This window comes from Erpetoichthys calabaricus, chromosome 14 (genome assembly GCF_900747795.2).
Source record: "Erpetoichthys calabaricus chromosome 14, fErpCal1.3, whole genome shotgun sequence".
In the NCBI taxonomy this organism is placed as follows: Eukaryota; Metazoa; Chordata; class Cladistia; order Polypteriformes; family Polypteridae; genus Erpetoichthys; species Erpetoichthys calabaricus.
Window position 1 is genome coordinate 10,040,701 of NC_041407.2, and position 19,952 is coordinate 10,060,652.

The following is a 19,952-nucleotide window of genomic DNA, read 5'->3' on the forward strand; positions in this document are numbered from 1 at the left end:
ACTTTCCAGGTAATGTGGTGTCTTCTTTTAATTATCCCTACTTTAAAATGTTTTGTACAGTATGGTAAATCCTTGTGAATCTGGATCTGGAATCTACTCTATGATTTAAAAAGCATGTTCTACAGAAAGGACCGACAGCCTTACCCCTTCTTGTAGATATCCATTACAGTTATTTATTTAACAAATGCTTAAAGACAAATCAATTGACCAATTCCTAATCTTTAGTACAAAAGTTTCCATTCTTCAGCATGTGCGCTGACAGTGACTTGTTTGTGTTTACGCCTGGGTGTTAATGATGGGGCGGACCAGCCACCACCATACTTTATTTTATATAGCACCTTTTAATACTGAATACGAATCTAATTGCAATACAGACATTTCCATTTTCCTGTGACAGGAGTTGAATCACAGGGGGAGTCAGTTGGGGAGCTGAACCAGCAAAATTGTGTTTTATAGTGAAAGCTTGCTTTTTTTTTTTTTTTTTTTTTTTATAATAAATTAGCTTTCTATAGCAAACAGCATCCTAATTTACATTACAGGGCCAGTACTGTAACTGGCACATTCCTACAATGTATAACCTGGCTGAGAGCTGCCTGCAGGCATTGAAGTGTAGGTATGTGCCGCAGTGACCCTGCAATGCATTGGCATTCCATTCAAGGATGGCTCTAGTTTTTTTTTGGTGGGACGACTCCCTATGATCCTGAAGCAAAAGCAACAGGTTTCAGAAAATAGACAGGTTAATGTGCGGGAAGTAGACAGAACATAGGACAAAACTGAATGAAAGGGTTTAATAACCCTATCGAGTAGTCTGCCTGACTCTTCTCCCCAGTTGTTTTAATTGTACTTTGTGTACTTTCTGGCCCTGCTTTTTGTTATTGTCGCATGCCAAGTTGTTGGCTTACATTGATGTTTGATTTGTATACCATACTTATATCCATTTTTCTTTCCACTCATCCATCCACCCATCGTCTGACAATCTCATCCAGCTTAATGTTGCATCTAGCTTTTATGTTTTTAAACTTCACAAAATCGAGCTTTGTTCAACAGAAATTGAATGGCAAAATATGAATTAAAGGATTTTGTGTATCTATTTATCCATCCAACCGTCTATCCATTTCCTAACATGGGATGCTTAATCCAGTTTAGAGGGGGCAGAGCCTATCCCCGCCCCCAAAGCATCACACCCAAAGCAAGTGCCAGTCTTTAATGGGATGTTGGTCCATGGCACAGCACAGTGCCAATTAAGATTTGCCAAATAACATAATACGCACGACTTTGCAATGTGGGAGGAAAGCGTTTGTACTGCTAAGCCCATTAAAGTAAGTAAGTAATTAATATCACCCGCAGTCAAATTCTAAACGGAGACAAATGTGACTCTCTTGTCTGCATTTCTTGTATTTGCCCTGGGCATATTTAATTTTCATGAAGGACGCTATTCCTCATTGCAGAATCCCCTTAGGTACCACTGGCTAGTGATCAGGCCGCACTAAGCAAAGCCGCCAACTTTTCCTTTAGCTTGGCAATGCCGGTACTCTCCATTCCCACGCACTTACATATTAAATTCCCTCTAGGTATTCAGAGGTTGATTTATAACATTTTTCCAAATGAACTTCATTTCTTTTTTATTTTAATATAATTCAACCATGTCTGTGCATTTACTTTTTTTAGCTGAGGCCTGCATTGCCTATAAAAGAAAGGCCAATTAGAAGGGTGGAGAAGAAGTCAGAGTCCCATCTGACCTGCATGCCCCTAACTTATCCTTACCTGTTCCACCTTGACAGCTTTTTCTTGTAGTAGCTCTCAGCGTCCTCTTTCTGTAGAAGGAATTCCTCTGGGCTCAGCTGCGGGGTGCCAATGTTGTACAGAGGATGAGCAAAAAGATGCTCCAGTTTGGATCCATTCTCTGCTGGACTGCCTGTACTTTGGTTCAGATTTGAGATGCGGGAGCCCACTGAGGAGGGCTGCCAGGGAGCCAGTGGAGTAGAAGGAGGAGGAGGACGGTGGCTCAGGAATGTGCCAGCAGCACTGGAGTTGGGACAGGCGCACGCGTCTCGGAAGTACATCTCCTGAACTTTGGGCATGATGTTGAAGTACAGGTCAGCAGTGAAGATGGCAGCTAGGACACCAGTCACCAGCAGCCGGTCCCGTCTCATCCACATGCTTGAGAGTGCCAGCTGGATCCTCACCGCTATCCCTCGTGTCAGGACTCCTGTGCTGCCATCCAGCTTGTGTGCCCTGACAGGCAGAAGCAGCTCTGTTTAACTTCTCCTCGGCAGCATTCCAACTGCACCTTCCCTTTTCCATGTCGAGGCAGCACCCTCCTCCCCCACCCACCCCCCTTCCCAATGGTGACATCAGAGAGAGACTCGTCAAAGGAATAACAACAAAAATCTGGAAAAGACTTGCTGCGCTATAGTAAAGGAAACCACAGGCAGGCAGCCACATGAAGTACGCCTGTGCTGCTGAGCAGAAGGGACAGAGAAACGGGACAAACCAGATAAGACCTCTTGTCTGCCTTTCTTTACCAAGTTTCTCCTGCTAGTCTCATAAAGATAGATAGATTATTAATCCCAAGGGGAAATTCACATACATTCTCATAAACATAAATCATATGTTTAAAAAAGTTTGTAACTTTGCCCCAATGCTCTTTAACTGACTTAAATTTCCTGTTTAACCTGGTTTCTGTATCATGCCCTGATGCTGCTGATAAAGACTCCAGCTCCATATGACCCTGAACTGGATAAGCAGGTTAGAATATAGATGGATGGATGAGTGGGCAGATGGATTGATAAAAAAGTCCCAACATCATCCCCCTCTTTCTCTTTCTGTCTGTCAGTTTAAGTGGCCATTTTCTTGGTTCACCTAAGTTGGCCAGTTGCCTCCTCTCCGAAAGGGCAGTGGTGTGGAGCAGAAACTTTAACTGCTCCTGATGCCAACCTCCTTGAGTCTTCTAATACAACATGAAGGAATAATATTGTCCTTATACAGATCACAGGAATTCCCAAAGAACAAATAATAACACAAAAGTGCCACTTGGGAGCTTTTAAAGCCAAACCCATCAACCATTATTCTATATAGCATCCTTCACTTTGCAGTGTACACAAGAAGACAATACTGAGGCTTAATCCATAGCTCGTTTGCTTAAGTGATATTTCATTATACAGTATTTTTACCTTTCATTGCAGGAAATGCTTTCTCTCATTTTTTTCTAAAAATTCCCAAACACTAGAAGAATAAAAAGGGCCATGAGCATACGCTGGAGCTAGAAATTATAGTTCATCTTGCGGTCTGAGAATTTTTTTTTTTTTGCAGAAGGATCTTTTTTAGAAGACAAAAAAAAATCTTAAATGTATGTCTAAAAGCCCAATAGCATATCAATAGGAGACAAGTAGTTTCTTTTTTTAAGATATTTCTAGATGGCTATCTGTGAAATCTGAAACTGTACTTTTAAAACAAAGTGCCTCGAAAAGCTGGGAGCTTAACTCGCTTTTAATTTAGAAATGACAGCCCCTACCAACTGAAGGTGACTGTTATGATTTGGATGCTGGGGTCACAGGGTCTTCTTGATTTTCTGAGTTTGGAGCTCTTCTGTTAATAATGGAACACATCTGAATGCTGCCCTTGTTCAAAGTGATGACAGAAAAATTAGAGGCACACTCATTGTTGGCCCTGTGACTTTGAACTGAATAAGCCAGTTACAAAATGGATGGATGGCTGGATGAAATTTTGTGGGTTTTTTTTGTAAAAGCAATTATAATTTAGGGCAAAAGTAACCCTTTTTTTCTTCTTATCCTATATTGGTGTATTCCTATATAATCACCATTGAAGACAATGCCCACCCTAATCCCACCAACTCAGGCATCAGGTGGTCTTTCCAGGTGTTCATTGTAATGCACGTCAATCAGAATAATTCTTTATAAAATGATGTTGAACTCTTGTAAATTGTCCAATACAAATTTGAATTAATTGCAGTCCAGTAAATGGATGGCTCCAAATTGTGGTGGTTGCCTTCTGTGACCTCATTGACTCCTTGTGTTGTCATTAATCATTAGTGCAACATTTAGAGGAGGTCCACTGTTGATTCTGAACTGTCAGGCTTGATATGAATTGATATTATTAAAGTTAGAATACTCGCCCCTCTGCTTAGACTATTCATGTTTTCTCCAAGCCTGTTTAAGCATTTCTTCCAGATCCCAAGTTTAGGTTAATTAGAAATCATAAATGAACTGAATGTGTGCCTGTAAGAGAGTGTGCTCTGCAACTGACTGGCAACACAGCCAGGGTTTGTTCCATTATGCAGAGTACCTCATTGGAATTAATGGGGATCGCAGTTGTTCTCCAGTGTTGGCTGAATACTAAAATCATACACTGGCACCGAGGAATATGCAGTTATTTCTATGTCTAAGGAGAGCACTATCAATTAGGACATATATAAGTTAATAATTCACATCTCACATAGATCTACTAATAAAAGCCTGTATCACCTCATACTTCTGACCTCCACACACTTTTCATGACATGTACAAACTTAGATGTTGTGCGTGCATTGCTAAAATGTCCACTTCATGCAGGTTAAGATAATTGCATTGTAATTTTCTAGGTACCACCTCTCCAAAGACCACACTGCAGCTCCAGTTTAGTTAAGAGCATGGAAGACACAAACCAGTCATTTTGATGGTATTGCGGTGTTTCTCTGCAACATGAATATTGTTGCTGTCGGCAGTCTCAATCAGTTTCTGTTACACACCATCACACTCTTCAGCATCATTAAGACAGTGCTCATGGGACCCCTGTTTATGTTTTTCCTTGAAAGTCCCCACTTTCTTTCTCGAAATCTCCCCAGACTTGTCAAAGTACAAATTTTCATTCCCGGCTGCTGCTAGTTAAACCTCACCCAGCCTGTGAAGCGCTTGCAGTCAGCTGTCTCACCTACCCAGCCTGTGAATAGCACCACAACATGTTTTTAAAATTTATTTTCAGGGACTCTCCCACAACTTTGGTTTTCAGATATACAGTCTAAAAAGTTAATCAGTGGCCTCAGTCCCCGCCTGCATTTCACACCCTAGTTTCTTCCCAGTGATTAAGTTAATGCTGCTGGGACTCTGAACTAGATAAGAAGTTTAGAAAGATGGATGGATATTTTCAAAGCTCTAATAATGCCTTAGGTTTATCAGTCAACCCTTAAGGGACTACATAAATTCTTTATCAGATCAATTAGGTTGTATACCATTACACTGTGGATTTGGGGTCTTAAGGTCCCCAATAACTTGTTTTAGTACTTCTTCTCCAGTATTTGTCCCACATTGTTGCAGGATCTTGCATGTCACTTTCCACTTGTTTTGGTCCAATGCATCCTCGGTTTTAATGTTCAATGTCTTCCTTGAGTTTGTCAAGCCACCGCTTCTTTGGCCGACCACAGGTGTTCTTCCCCAGTAGGATAAGGTTGTTGGCAGTTTTCACCACCATTGAGCCTTCGCTGCCAATGATGTGGCCATACCATTGTAGTCCTACCTCTTGGATCTTCTCGGTGATCAGTGCTACGCCCATAATTTTCAACACATCAATGTTCATAACAGGAAATAGGTAAAACAACTGTAACCTGCTTTTAGCGTAATGAGCAGAATCATTTAAAATCAGTAAGCAGTATCAACAATAAGTACACAATAGTAAAGAGCTCAAGTGTTCCCTTTGACGTTTCAGATAGTGTACATTGTAAAACTTCCATAGCCTGTGTAGTGCAGACACAGGGACTCCTCATTTTGGCAAAAATGGACCCACAGCTATCTTTGTGTCTTCTTCTGTTCTTATCTTGATTTTACAAGGTTTTACAATTCTGTGGCTCTGCGGTGCCTTATGACTTAAGGCACCTGGTTTAATTACTCATCCGATTTCCTCCATTGTGACATTCGCACATCACCCTCAACTTCCCTGGGTTTTTAAGATATCCTATTCCTCTGATACTCCAACATTTTGCCTCTTAGGTTGTTGTAAATGTGTGCAGTATGTGTATGAACTGGCATTCTGCTCATGATTCCTTTTGCCCCTTATGTTGCCTGAATAAACTCCTTGGGCATTACATTTTAAAAATGTGTTAAATCCACTGTTTGATGGCCAGTAAGCAGTCAATCTCTGGACACCCCCATGAATCTAGTGCAGCTCTGTGTGTTCTCTCTTAGAGCAGAGTGTAGCTAGTTTTTGGGCAAGAAAAAAGATCCATCAGCATCTTCCACAAACAGATGGTATTAGACCACAGCCTTGAATCTGTAACCCACAGATCCTTGAAAAAGCACATTTATGTGTTAGTTAGCCTTTCATGAATGACCTTGACTGGATTTGCAGGAGCCTGACCACTAGCAGGAGTGATGCCAAGGCAACATATCGTATGACCTGGGCTATGATACTTTACAAGTTTATAGGGGCAGTGGGCATTTCTGGAGGAAAAGGAGAAAGAGTTGCATGTTTTACTTTGCCAATGATACCAATTACAGAATCATTTTTTCATCACGTTTTGAGGGCCATAGTGAGAAAAACTCCACCCTGGATGTACAGTGAAATGATGTGCTTGTTATCCTGGCTGCTTCACTTTATAACTTACAATTAGAAGTCTTATTTACCACCATGTGGGTGGGCCTCAAGAAGGTTAAATATAGTGACCTTGCAGGCTGTTTGTATATTTAGCATTGTACAACTTCAGAAGTGGCAATTTCGCACATTCAGGTGGCAATCCTTATGTGGGTAATTATGCGTGAAACATAAATCCCAAGAAAAAAGTCTCGGCACCCGTTCATCTAAGATATCACTTAACTCAACTTAAAACACTGTGATGTCATGTAAGCGTCCTACAAGGGGGAGAAAAACTTTAGAAATGAGCTGGAGCTCTCTTTCATCAGTGGATATCAAGTAGAAGTGCCTAATGGGAATTTCTGTGCCAAGCCATACTGATACCATACCAGCAAGTCAAAGACTACCCTTTGCATATTCATACCCTGGCCTGCCCATCATATGAAGGACTCCCTGGCCTCCACCCAAATACACACAGCTGAAAGACTCTCTGAAGTCTATCAGTCAAAAAATACCATGTGAGATAGTGAGCACTAGCTGGTGGCTGCACTCAGAAGAGGGCTTTTAAAAATGCTTGCTTACTGTGTAAAATGGCTCGAGTTGGTATGTATGAAAGTACTATATTCAAGAAGATTGATTGAATGTGCTACTGCTTAGATGTCAGCCAATGTAACAAAGTTATACTGAAATTATGAATCCTTCTTAATCCCATTCAAGGTCACAGGGATAGTATGACAACACTGGACTGGTTGCCAGCTCATGCACTGGGGCACACTCATGCACATATACACAATGGGTCAACTAAGAATCATTAACCTAACACGAGGAGAAAAATCCACGTAGACCACTGGAAACATTACAATACACGCCCAGGGTAACCAGGTGTGGAATTGAACAGAACACTGGATTTATGATGCAGCAGTGTTAACCACTGAACTGAAATGCCGTCCTTTTTGAGTTCTGTTTGAATAAAATAAAAACTGGCTTTGCTCTGTGGCAGCAAGATGATGGCCAGTGCTACTGCCTGTATTTGTTTGCCATCAGTATGACATTTGTATATTTCTGTGATGGACCTGTGTCCTGTTCATTGTTGGACTCTTCCACCTGATGATACTAGAGTTTGCCCTAGCTCCAGACAGCTAGGATAAAAAAAGTGGGTTTGGAAAACAGATGCAAGGATTAGTATAATGTTCTTTTTATCTTTATGATAGCATTAGCAGTGAAAGGTGATTTGGATCTGCGCATTTGCTTTGCAGTTGTGCTTGTAATAAGCATTAATCCTCAAAACAACCGCCCTTAATTTTGTTCTCTTATCCATCAAAACTGAGCAGGATAATAATCCCTTACACTTTCTTACCCCCTTGGGCTGGAACTCTGCCAAACATTGGCCCTAAAGCTCCCCTGGCATGGTGCCATGCTGCTAACACCATTAAATAATGAAATCACAACCCCAAAACTCTGCCCTCTGGCACCCAGCCACCTTGTAAATTTTTTACATTTGCCTGGCAGCAGTTTCTGCTTGCCCCTCTTTAATTTCATTTTACAAATCTGTACTAAATTACTCCTTTCCTATTTTAGCTCCAGTTTCATCTATGGCTTACTGTGTAGGATTTTGCTAAAATTTGTGTGTGCAGCAAGGGACTCAAAGCAGGAAACAACTAGTGTCTTTACATAAAGTTCATGTGCGCCCTCTCCAAGACTGGCTTCACGAACTACATAAATTATCCATTAATTTTTATGAGTTCTGTTTAATGTAGTTTAGTGTGATGGTAGCCAGAACCTATCCTGGAACAAACCCTAGGTGGGTGCCAGTCACCCTACTCGTATACATTTAGAGTCAATTAACCAAACCAACATGAATATAAGATGTGGGGGAACATGCAAAATTCACACAGATAGGCACTGGACCTGAATTCAAAAGGTGTGAACACTAATCACTGCCAGCGTGGCACTCACACATCTTGAAAGTAATATTGTGAACAGTTTTTATAGGTCATATGTTTGTGAATTGCCATTTAGTTAGATCAGGTGTCACTTTTGTGAAAGAGATTTTTTCATTCCCATAGGCCTAACTGCAAAAACAAAGGATAGCAAGGGAAGGGGAATGGAATCAGACTCCGTTTTTTTTTTTTTTTTTTTTGGAGTCCTCTCCTTTAGCCCCTCAGTAACTTGCTTATCAGCAGAATTATTTACTAAAGGCTGACTGCGGTGAATGTGACCTTTTAGTACAAAGTTGTGTGATCCAACTGGGGGGGTCATGACCCTTCAAACAGGACATCTGGTACAAAATGTCACACTGAGACATTCACTGAGCAGCAGTCCTTGATTTAATGGGTGCGTGCAGTACATTATTTACTCCAGACTCTAACCAGCATCACTGTATTTCATCTTATACATTTACATGATTAGCTCTGACCTTGAATTTGATTAAGCAGATTTTAGAATGTTTTCATTTTAATAATAATAATAATAATTCATTACATTTATGTAGCGCTTTTCTCACTACTCAAAGCACTCTCCACACAGGGAGGACCTGGGAAGCGAACCCACAATCTTCCACAGTCTTCTTACTTGAATTCTTCTCATGAAAGGCACCATATAAAAGTGTTTTATTTATTGTGATTTGGTGGTACAATGGTCAGAATTGCTGCCTTACAGCTCCAGGTGACTGGATTTCAATCCAGGCCTGGTCACTATCCCTATCTGGCAAGTACATGTTGCCTCAATACCTGTGTGTTTTTTTTCTTGGTGGTTCAGTTTCCCAGTCAAACTAACTATCTAATCTCTAATACGGCCCAGTATACTGTAGATAAATAGATCTTTATTGTCATTGTCACTTTAACAAAGGAACAACGAAACTGAAGGTGCAGTCGACTCAGTGTGAGGCATAAGAGTTAAAAAGACAAGAAGAGAGAAAATAATAACAAACTGAATAGTAATACAAGTACTTTATAAAATATACAAATTGCACTTGTTATATATACAAATTGCACTGGTTGACTTAAGGTCTATATTGCACATTGGGAGAATGATATGGCGCAGTTTTATTCTGAGTTCAGGGCCATGATTGCTTTTGGATAAAAGCTGTTTTAAGGCAGTTTGTCCCGGTTTTTATTGCTCTGTATCTCTTGCCCGATGGCAAAAGCTGGAAGAGGCAATGACCGGGATGTGATGAATCCTGTGAAAATGTATGAGTATGTATGGAATATGGATATGTGCCATGGTGTCCTGGTAATTGATTTCTGCTTTATGCTCAATGCTGCTGAATAAGCTTTAGCCCCTGCTTCACAGTGGTGCTACCTATATAGATTGATTGATTGGTCACAATCTGTTTTTTGCTTTGGGTTGGTGCTCACTCTGTAAGGTCCATTCATTTTCCAACCAACCAGCTTTGTTCATTATAGAGCTGTGAGGCTATGAAAGTTGACTTAAACAATATTAATTGTCCAAACATTTGTAACATCACATTTTCAAATCCATGTAACTGAATATGAGGTCACAAGGGGCCAGAGCCTATCCCGAAAGTCCTAGGTGGAGCCGGCCCTGGATGGCTCATTCACACAGGGCAAATCAAACTAACCAGTATTTTTCTAAATATATGGGAGGAAAGCTAGAGTGTCATAGCATTGCAGTGCCTTCTGCAACAGCACAATCGTAATTCTGAGCCTCCACTGAACCACAGAAAACATTTATTTTGCACAATGTTGGTTCAAGGCATTTAAGTACAGTTTTTTTCATTTTACATCAGCACTTGACCCTTCCATTCTTGTCACCTTGTTTAGCTGTAAATCAAACTTTGTAAACTATGGATAGCAGGAGCAGAATATTGAGCATGTGGAAGAAATTGTACAAGAACACAGGGAGAACATGCAGAGAAAAGCATGGGATCAAGCCGAATGCATAATGAAAGAGAAAAGACTGACTGATTGCTAACTGGATTTGATGGTCTTATTTGCCTGATGTTTAAAGGCGCTTTGAAGATTTCTCTATAAAATAATGAGTGTGTGACTGATTGAGATCTCCTTGTTGGCTGGGCTAAGTGGTGATGCTTACAAGAAAGGAGAGCATATAAATAAAATAAATTGATTGTAATTCCTTATTTTTTTGTATCTAATGCACCCAGTTAAAGTTGCTGTATAAAATAAGGTTTAGTTGATTGATTAAACTTGATCACTTAGTTTGTCATGTGGTGTTGCTAAGTTTTGGTTCATTTTTCAAACAATAACACCAATGTTTTTATTGGGAAAATTCAAATGGGTTAGTCTTTTGATGACAAGTCACGTGTTCTTCAAACAGACTGCAGAAAATGAGCCATCAGCAAGCATGTCCAAGGGTTAGAATATTTATCAAACTATACCAAAGGAGACAATCAGTCTGATAAAGCTACTGCCTGAATTCCCTCAGTTTACAAAGGATCAAAAGTGAAATCCCCCACCTCACAAACCCAGCAAACACCAGAGTCCATAGAGCACTCTGCTATTAAACAAACATTAAAAAATAAACAAGAAATGAAGCAAGCTAAAAGTTCAAAGCAGGTGATTGTGCAAAGTGTTGAGCCTTTTTGTTAACATGCATTCATTCAGCCTCATCTAGTCTCTGCTCCTAAGGAGGGCTTTAGCCTTACTAAACCTCAGCCCACTAAAATAAATTGAAATGAGTGCTAAGGGGAATTAAAAGTATAACTTCGAATGTTTCATTTATTAATCTGCTTCCAACATATAAAACACACAAATGTATCGAGCCTAAATATACTGCTCCATACTGGGTTAAAGATCAATTAATCAAGAAATCTATTATTATTGAATCTGTTACAGTATAAATTAATGAATTATGCTAAACCATACTGCTGACACAAGGCAAAACGAATCTGTGGATTCATGCAGTCTACACCAAATTCTGCCATCATTTTGTTGAAATTTTCACATTATTTTATTGAGTTGTTTCATTTTATATTGGTATCACATGAAAGCTCTGAAATGTGCTATACAGAGAACAGATGATGAGTTTAGGATTTTTTTTTTCAAATTACTTAGCAGAGAAGATTTGTATTTCCATTTGTATTGCTATTTAAGGCTCACCGTGGTCCAAAATCACTTTGTATTTTCATCATCTTCTTGACATTTGCAGCCCCCTTTTAATTAATGTAACTGAATTTTAATTTTTTTTACAAGCAATTGTCTCCTTCATGCCAGTTCGTGAGCATCTGAGCTGAAGTCCCTTTTGTGGTCAAGCTCTCAAATCAAACTAGTAAAGGAATGCTGTCATAATGGCTTCTTTTATTAGCATTGCCTTGTGGGCCTTGGTTCACTTTTCCTTTTTTCAGAGGGAGACTCACTTTTACCCTTTGCATGTCTTTTACTTCTGTCACGCACACACCCATATGATTTGGTAATCCAGAGCTGTTGTGAGGATCCAAAGTTCAATGCTAAGGATCAGTCTTCAGCCCAATGGGTGGAAGGAAACAGTCCTTTCCTGAGGCTATATGCCAGCTTTTCATTTCACTTTGCTCATCACGTTCCAAAGATTGGGCTTCTGGAGTATGGGGTTCTAGAAGTTGTTTGAATTCATGGCTTGACATCCAATTGCTTCCGGGTAGGTCATTGGGCAGGATAAATTCCTCCATATCCTGGAACACAGAGAGAGGTGCAAAATTATCAACCAGTTTGTTAAGCACTTAAATTTTTGTAATTTATATTTTAATTATGCAAACCTTGATTCAAACCCTGAATGAGTGAATTTCAATTTATGATTGTTACGGGTGTTTTTTATAGTTCAAGCCACATTAGCCCATGACAGGTTCTGCATGTATAGCCCTCAGGCAAAACATCAGTATTACACTTTCATACCTTTAATTATCCATCCATCCATCCATTTTCCAACCCGCTGAATCCGAACACAGGGTCACGGGGGTCTGCCGGAGCCAATCCCAGCCAACACAGGGTACAAGGCAGGAAACAATCCTGGGCAGGGTGCCAACCCACCGCAGGACACACACAAACACACCCACACACCAAGCACACACTAGGGCCAATTTAGAATCGCCAATCCACCTAACCTGCATGTCTTTGGACTGTGGGAGGAAACCGGAGCGCCCGGAGGAAACCCACGCAGACACGGGGAGAACATGCAAACTCCACGCAGGGAGGACCCGGGAATGCCCCACAGCTGTAAAAATTGAGTTTTTTAAGAACCCTACAGGTTGTGTCTTGAGATTGACAGTAAATAATGTTATTAATAAAAGAGGAAAGTTACAGAATGTGAACAGTCTTGCTCACAAAGATTTACACTATGACCAGACTTATGAATAATGGGCTAAAGTTACACATATTCTTCCACTAGTGTGTCTGCACATTCTCACCGTATCTGTGTGTTTTCTTTTTCTTCAAGTTCTCTGTATTTTCTCCCATATTCTAAAGACATGCAGATTAAGAGAATTGGGATCTGTAGCATGGCCTCTGTGTGTGAATTATGAGCATGTATGGAAGTGTTCTCTGTGATACTGGCATTTTGGTTAGGGATTGCTTCTGTTTTAGACACTCGCTCCCCAGACACTGAACTGGATAAGTGGGTTTAAATATGGATGCATAGATTTTAACTATAATGTATAAGAAGTTAGTATATAGCATGAAGGCATGTAACTCGATTAATTAAAGTATGAAAACTGTAAAAACTGTTCTGAATGATTTGTGTTTTGTGTGGGATTCACAAACATGGAGAAACAGATGTGTGAGACCTGCAGAAGACAATAAAGTAGGATAGGGCCTACACTGACCTGCCAAAAGATTCTCACCCCAAATCAGCCAGTACCCAACTACTACCCACAGGCTGTAGCCTATACAGGCCTAAAAATGAGGAGCTGGTGTTAGAAGTTCAAAACGTGCACTAATCCCAGGTTTTCATCGCAGCCTCTCCTTGCCTTTGTGGGTCCTGTCCAGGTGCTCTTCTTTCCATTTTACCGTCCAGAGAAGTACAGGTTCTATTAACTGGCATCTCAATATTAGGCCTGTACAGTGAGTGTGGTGTGTACCCTGTGATGTTACTGGTGTCCCATCCAGGGTTAGCTCTTACTTTATGCTCAGTGCTACCAAATAAGGTACAGCTTTTACTTTTTGATATGGCCGACTGTTAAACATGCTTTAATAAATAAGGGCTGATTGTTTAATTGATCATGGTCTCATTTGTTCACTATACCGTCCATCTATTGATTAATTTTCTGAATCTGCTTATTACAGAGATACGAGACATTGAAAGGTAACATAGAGAGTAAGCAACTAAAAATTAACAGGAGGGGAAACACAGAAGACAGTAGACCAGGTGCTGAAGTGCCTCCATATTTAAAGGATTTGATAGACAGTAAGTAAATGCCCCTTTCCAAATCCCTTATCTGTGCAGAGACTGGTCATTAACTGATGAGGACTGATTCTTTCAGAAACAAGGTCTGACATGCTTGCTGTGCCTTTGTTCAATAAGCAGGTATTGCTTCTAGACTAGCTTTGCTGTGTGTGGTTATCCTGCATGAAGCCTTTGAAACCCACAAAATGCCAGGAGGAAAGGCTAATTCACAGTTTGGGGATGTAACTCATGGTTAATGAATCAGGCGGTGTGAAGTTAGACACAATGATGACAAGTTGGCCAAAAAAACAAAATACGTCTTTTATTATATATTACGTCGTGGTGAGTGAGGGCTGACAGACAAAAGACAGAGTTCTTCATATTCAGAGTGCAGCAGCCGCCATGCTCCTGACAACCTAATCTTTGACTATTATGTTTTAATTTGTTATACTTCAATCCAAAATGACCTTCAAACTGTATGTGGGAAGTTGTGTTTAATGTGAGCACTGATTAGTGGAGTGACTTGAGAAATCCAGTGGTGGGCATTCAGCCATCAACCTTGTGCCATACTACCTTCTGATGTGAACTTCACCCAGAAAGACACAAGTGTTAAGTTTTCTGCGTTCGTTCTTTAGTGTAATGCATTACATTTCATTAGTATGGATTTCCAGTCTAATCTAGTTCAGGTTTACGAGCTTAGAGTCCATTTGGAAGGATGCTGGTTCTTCCCAGGGAGCACCCATAAACATACCCTCTTTTACTCAGAAGGGCCAAGTTAGAGTATCCAATTAGTTTCTCAAAGTCCAAAGGTGCAGTTCTCATTCATTACAAATACAATGGAACCTCGGTTTGCGAGCATAATTCGTTCCGGAAACGTGCTCGTAGTCCAAAGCACTCGTATATCAAAGTGAATTTCCCCATAAGAAATAATGGAAACTCAGATGATTTGTTCCACAACCCAAAACTATTCATATAAAAATGATTAATAGAAAATATAAAGTAAAAATACATAAAACAAATTAACTTGCACTTTACCTTTGAAAAGAATCATGGCTGGTGTGAGTGAGTTTCTAAACTCTTATGGGATTGCACCCAACGGGATGACACGCGTCCCAAAGCAATCGCAGTCTCCCAGCGCTGTAGCAGTTCTCCGTAAAAGTGAATCCGAAAAGATCATGGACATGTTATAAGCGCCTGCCGTCAATGGGTGATACAAGGAACATTATAAATGTGTAGTGCCCTGCCTGACTGCTGTGTCTGTTTATAAATAACCGCGCTGTTGCTGTTTCAAGCTGAATAAAGCTTGTGTTGCTAAAGTACTGAGACTCAGCTTCGTGTTTTAGGGTGCAAGACGGGGACTCGCACGTCACAGCACACACAAGCGCGAGCACACATACACACGCGCGCGCACACAGTCACAATGCTAATGCTGTAGTAAACACTATATGCTCATACGGATGTTGACTATATGAGTGAGGCACGCCGACTCAGACTAAGAATAGGAGATGATTGCCCACAATCCCGCAGTGAGAGAGAGAGAGAGAAGAACCATCAGCTCAGTTTTGATCACATGACGCTCAGCAGACAAACTACTCGTACTGCAAGACCTCGCTCGTTTATCAAGTGAAAATTTATTAAAAATTTTTGCTCGTCTTGCAAAACACTCGTAAACCAAGTTACTCGCAAACCGAGGTTCCACTGTATCACTTTTCACCCTACTGCTATTACTGTCTTTTCAGCATAATCAGCCACTTGCTCTCTTCACCAGTGTGGCAATGTTACAAAAACATTCTTCAGTCTTTACTCACCGGAGTTGCCAGAACTTGAAAAGGGGTACACACTCCTCCAAATCGGCAAAGTTTCTGAGCATTAATTCTCCCAAACATACTCCGTCTTGCCTGGCGATTACATATTTTCTTCATCGGGTCTTCTTCAAACAATGCATCAAAAGAGCTCTGCAGGACAATAACAGGTCAAAGGGAGAGCCTTGTTTTCGGCCTGATAAATTAATGCTAAAATGTATCAGTAAGCACATGTCTTACGACATGGCTTTGTTTTCAGTAGCTTAGCATATTCAAACTGGTGCCACTACTTATCGTGAACTATGCCTTGCATAAAAATGCTCCAGCAACCCTAAACTGGAATAAGTGGGTCTAATAGAGGGATAAAGGAATTGATAATCATATAGATATCCAGAAAACTACATACAACCCTTGTGAAAGTGTTATTTAAGAGCGGCGGCTTTTAAGACATAGAAAGTATAGCAGCAAAGAAAGGATATGATTATTAATCCTGGCTTTCATTTCAAAAAATTAAAAAAAAAAAATAAAAAAAAAATGAAGGAATCCCATGGAACAGTGTGATGTTAAAGTGGAATCTCTTACATCTATCTGTGTCTTGTTTCTCAGAGAAAGCACTTTCCTAAAGCCACAATTATAAGGAATGGCTTCTCAATCCATAGAAGAGCTTTGAGTTTTATAGGAAATGCCTACTGCAATAATTCTTTGTTTTGAAAGTCCACCAAGCAAAGTAGAATACATTTTCTAGAAACCACACACAAATCTGACTAAACACTTGTTTATTATCTGTCTATTGGTCGTGAGTAGACAGGCGGCCACATTGGTTTCTCAAGTAGTCATAACCCCTCCTAAGTATGTTAAAGAGTAAGTCAGCTTACTGGAAAATTCCAGCTGTTATGCTTCTGGAAAGTCCCTGCTTCGCTTATCCCTGGTGTTTTAACTTGTGTGCCTTTAATGTATATAGCAGCTGTCTTCAATGAACATGCTTCTCTCTATGGCAAACTAGATATTTATTGTATCAGTTGGCCTAATGGAGAAGTGGTTTGCAGACTGCAAAGGTTCAGCAGGGCACCCTTCACATGGAGCAACACGTTTTCTAGTTGTCTCTGTGCATAAGGCCCTACTAAGTGATCTGAAACACAGTCATGTTCTTTCTTGGAGTAGCCGTTAGCACAATATAAGGCTGACGGTAATATCTCCAGAATGCAGTCCAGGAGCAGTAGCAGCTGTCCATGACTAAGAGCTCATGATTGCTGTGTCAGGCTGCTGCTTAATTCCAGCTCTTGAAGGAGTATAAGTGCAACCCTCAAAGAACTCAGTAAAGTTTTCAGCTAATGTGAACCATCAAAGCCTTCCTGTACATCCATAAACAGGATGCCTTGATTGTTGGTCATCTGTGACTCAGTAGCATTGCCAATACTTTACAATTGTTAAGGGTTTCTTAAAATAAAAAGGTTTCCGATCCCCTCTGCCCCTCACAATACTTCAAACAGCTCCTAACCACCTTATGCTCACCTTACATTGATGAATGCTCACACTGGGAAGGGTTTGACTGGGTATTGCCTTGCAGCCGTGCTCCGACAATGATCTGGATGTTGACACATAACAGCTTGCATCCCTTAGCTCTGGAAAACAAATGGGAGCTGTCCAAAAATTTTGAAAGTGTATTAAAGAAAGTGGAGGGAAAAGGAAAAGTAATAAAACAAATTTTCACAAGCTCCTACCAACAAAGGTGCGTGAGTGGACCTCGGCTTACTGAAATAGCATGTCTGAGCCTGAAAGCATTGCATGGTAAGCCTTCATCCTCATGGTAAGAACTCGGTGAGGGAGACGCCAAAGTTGCAAAACAAAAGGAAGCTTTGTGCAATTATGGATGTGGGAGAACGGGAGGGGCTTCCCAACAAACGTAAACCAGAATATTATGCTTTATGAATCACACAGCATCTTCCTAGATGCCTACTGTTTCTCACATATTTATGATTTGCTTGCTCATTTTTAATTATATCCAATCATCTTTTGGAAGAAGTGTCTGCAAAAATAAACCATTTAGTACACTAAGACTAAGACTCTAACGCTAAGGGTTAAGTACCAGGACAATGCTAAAGAGTGTCATGAAATCAATTTACTTTTATATAGATTTCCAAGCAAGACCTGGTACCTGTCCTGAACGTCAAGCTGCTATTAATATGTGTGCAGAGTGTAGTGAAATGGTTAGATGAATATCTCTTAAACATACAACATGTTGCCACTCTACAACAGCATGATAAATACGCTCTGGTCCCTGCAACTGTGAATTAGATAACACAGGTATAGACAATGGATGGTTATATAGCTCATTTCCAACTGAACACATTGTAGGTGGTATCTATCAGTTCATTTAATATACTCATCTATTTTAAGAACCTGTATCCAATTATATTGTTATGGTAGACAGGAGTCTAAATGCAGCACTGGACAATAAGGCAGGAATCAAATCAGGATGGGGCATCAGTCTTGGGCATACAAATGTGAAAATCTAACCATCCATTTCATCCATCTTCATTTAAATAGTATCTATAGATAAAGATGACTAAATATAATGTACATCATGCTACATTTACATTTTGTAGTCCATTACATAATATAAAACATTAATACAAATTTGATATGTGGAAAGATTAAGTGCACCCCTACTTTTATTATTACCTCAAATAATTCAAATTAGTATCAGGAGCAAAAGATTACAATATAATTAGAGAGGATTTTTCTGAACCTCTGTCATATAAACCTGAGATATTTACCGTAATTTGGTTTATTGTTTGTTGTTGAAGTGTGTGTTATTACAGTGCCAAGAGCACCCTGAGGCCTTCAGAAAGAAGGTTATAGATGACTATGAGTCTGGGAAGGGATTTAAAAAGTTCTCCAAGCAATTGGAAATGAACAATTCAATTGTCTGTGAGATCATCTTCAAGTGGAGAACATTTCAAACAACTTATCCAGCCCCATCCAACCCAGCAGGTTCAGCCTGAGATCAGAATGCAGGGTGCTGAAAGAAGTCTTTGTTCCCCAGAATTTCATTATGGGGTCTACAGGTGGCTCTTGCTACTGTTGATGTAAAATTAAAAAGAGGCTGCACAAATTAAATGTACATGGGAGATGTGCCAAGAAGAAATCTTTGTAGTCCAGAAAGAACGTCAAAACAATAGTGTACTCTGGTCAGAAAAGTCAGACAGTTATAGTATTTGGCCATAGCACAAGATGACATGGATGGCAAAAACGAAAGACACCATTTGACTAGAGGAACCCGATAAAGGCTGTAAAGCATGGTGGCTTTATTTTGGAGTTACTTGGCTATATTAGGGCCTAGACAGCTTACCACCACATAATCTACTAAGGATTCTTCATTGTACCTGATAATGTGAGACCATCTGTCAGAAGACTTTGCAACATGATAATGACCCTAAATTTACCAGTAAACTGAACAGAAGGAAATAGAGGCTTCTAGAATGGCAAAGTCAAAGCCTGAATTTAAATCTCATCGAGATACTGTGGCTGGATTTGACATGGGCTTTGCATGCAGGACATCCTTGAAATGTCGCACAGCTGCAAGAATTCTGTATGGGGTAGTGGGAAACACTTTCTCCCTGCTCATCTCAGAGACAACTAGGCAGTTGTAGGAAATCCTACTTGAGGGGAAAATACTAGCTATTAGAGGCAAGGGTGTACTTAATTTTCCGCAGAGGAAAATGGCTTATCTGTTCATTTTTCATGGAATGAACGATTGCCAAGTCAAATTTTAATTTATTTATTTATTTATTTTTTACAATTAATGACATTTAGCTAAAGATACAGTTTAAATAAAGATCAAATCTTGATATGTTCACATATATTAAAAAAAGAAAGACAAAAACATTTCATGGGGTGAAGAGAGAAAGCTCACCTTGATGTTGCACACATGGAAGTGCCCTGCTTGCAGCTGAGAAGCTGTACCATCGATACAGTGAAAGGAGTTCTCTTTTGGTTTGGGGGGGGGGGGGGGGGGGGGGGGATGCAAGTACTTCTTTGTAAACCTAAGGTCATGAATTTGTGACTAGTGAGTAGCAGTGAGCTGATAACACCTCATAGCACCTACTGTACCTGAACTAAGTCACACAGGTAGTCATGGCCTATCCCAACAGGGTCAGCCACAAGGTAGAGATGAATCCTATATGAGAAACTAGGCCAACACAGGGTATAAGTGTTCATTTAGAGTTGCCACATTAACTGATATGATTGTTTTGT

At 40.1% G+C, this 19,952-nt stretch overlaps 2 protein-coding genes across 2 annotated transcripts in view; both read right to left on the reverse strand.

Moving 5' to 3' along the window:
- Positions 1 to 2,334, reverse strand: part of fam20a (FAM20A golgi associated secretory pathway pseudokinase) — a 37,953-nt gene extending 35,619 nt beyond the window's left edge. Inside the window, exon 1 of the mRNA XM_028819963.2 lies at positions 1,765 to 2,334. Coding sequence (XP_028675796.1) covers positions 1,765 to 2,159 — 395 coding nt within the window. The 5' untranslated portion in view covers positions 2,160 to 2,334. The remainder of the gene's footprint in view (positions 1 to 1,764) is intronic.
- Positions 2,335 to 11,483: 9,149 nt separating this feature from the next.
- Positions 11,484 to 19,952, reverse strand: part of LOC114665409 (WD repeat-containing protein on Y chromosome) — a 76,063-nt gene continuing 67,594 nt past the window's right edge. The window contains exons 20-22 of the mRNA XM_028819962.2: positions 17,208 to 17,317; positions 15,702 to 15,848; positions 11,484 to 12,187 (exon numbers count right to left, since the gene is read on the reverse strand). Coding sequence (XP_028675795.2) covers positions 11,987 to 12,187; positions 15,702 to 15,848; positions 17,208 to 17,317 — 458 coding nt within the window. The 3' untranslated portion in view covers positions 11,484 to 11,986. The remainder of the gene's footprint in view (positions 12,188 to 15,701; positions 15,849 to 17,207; positions 17,318 to 19,952) is intronic.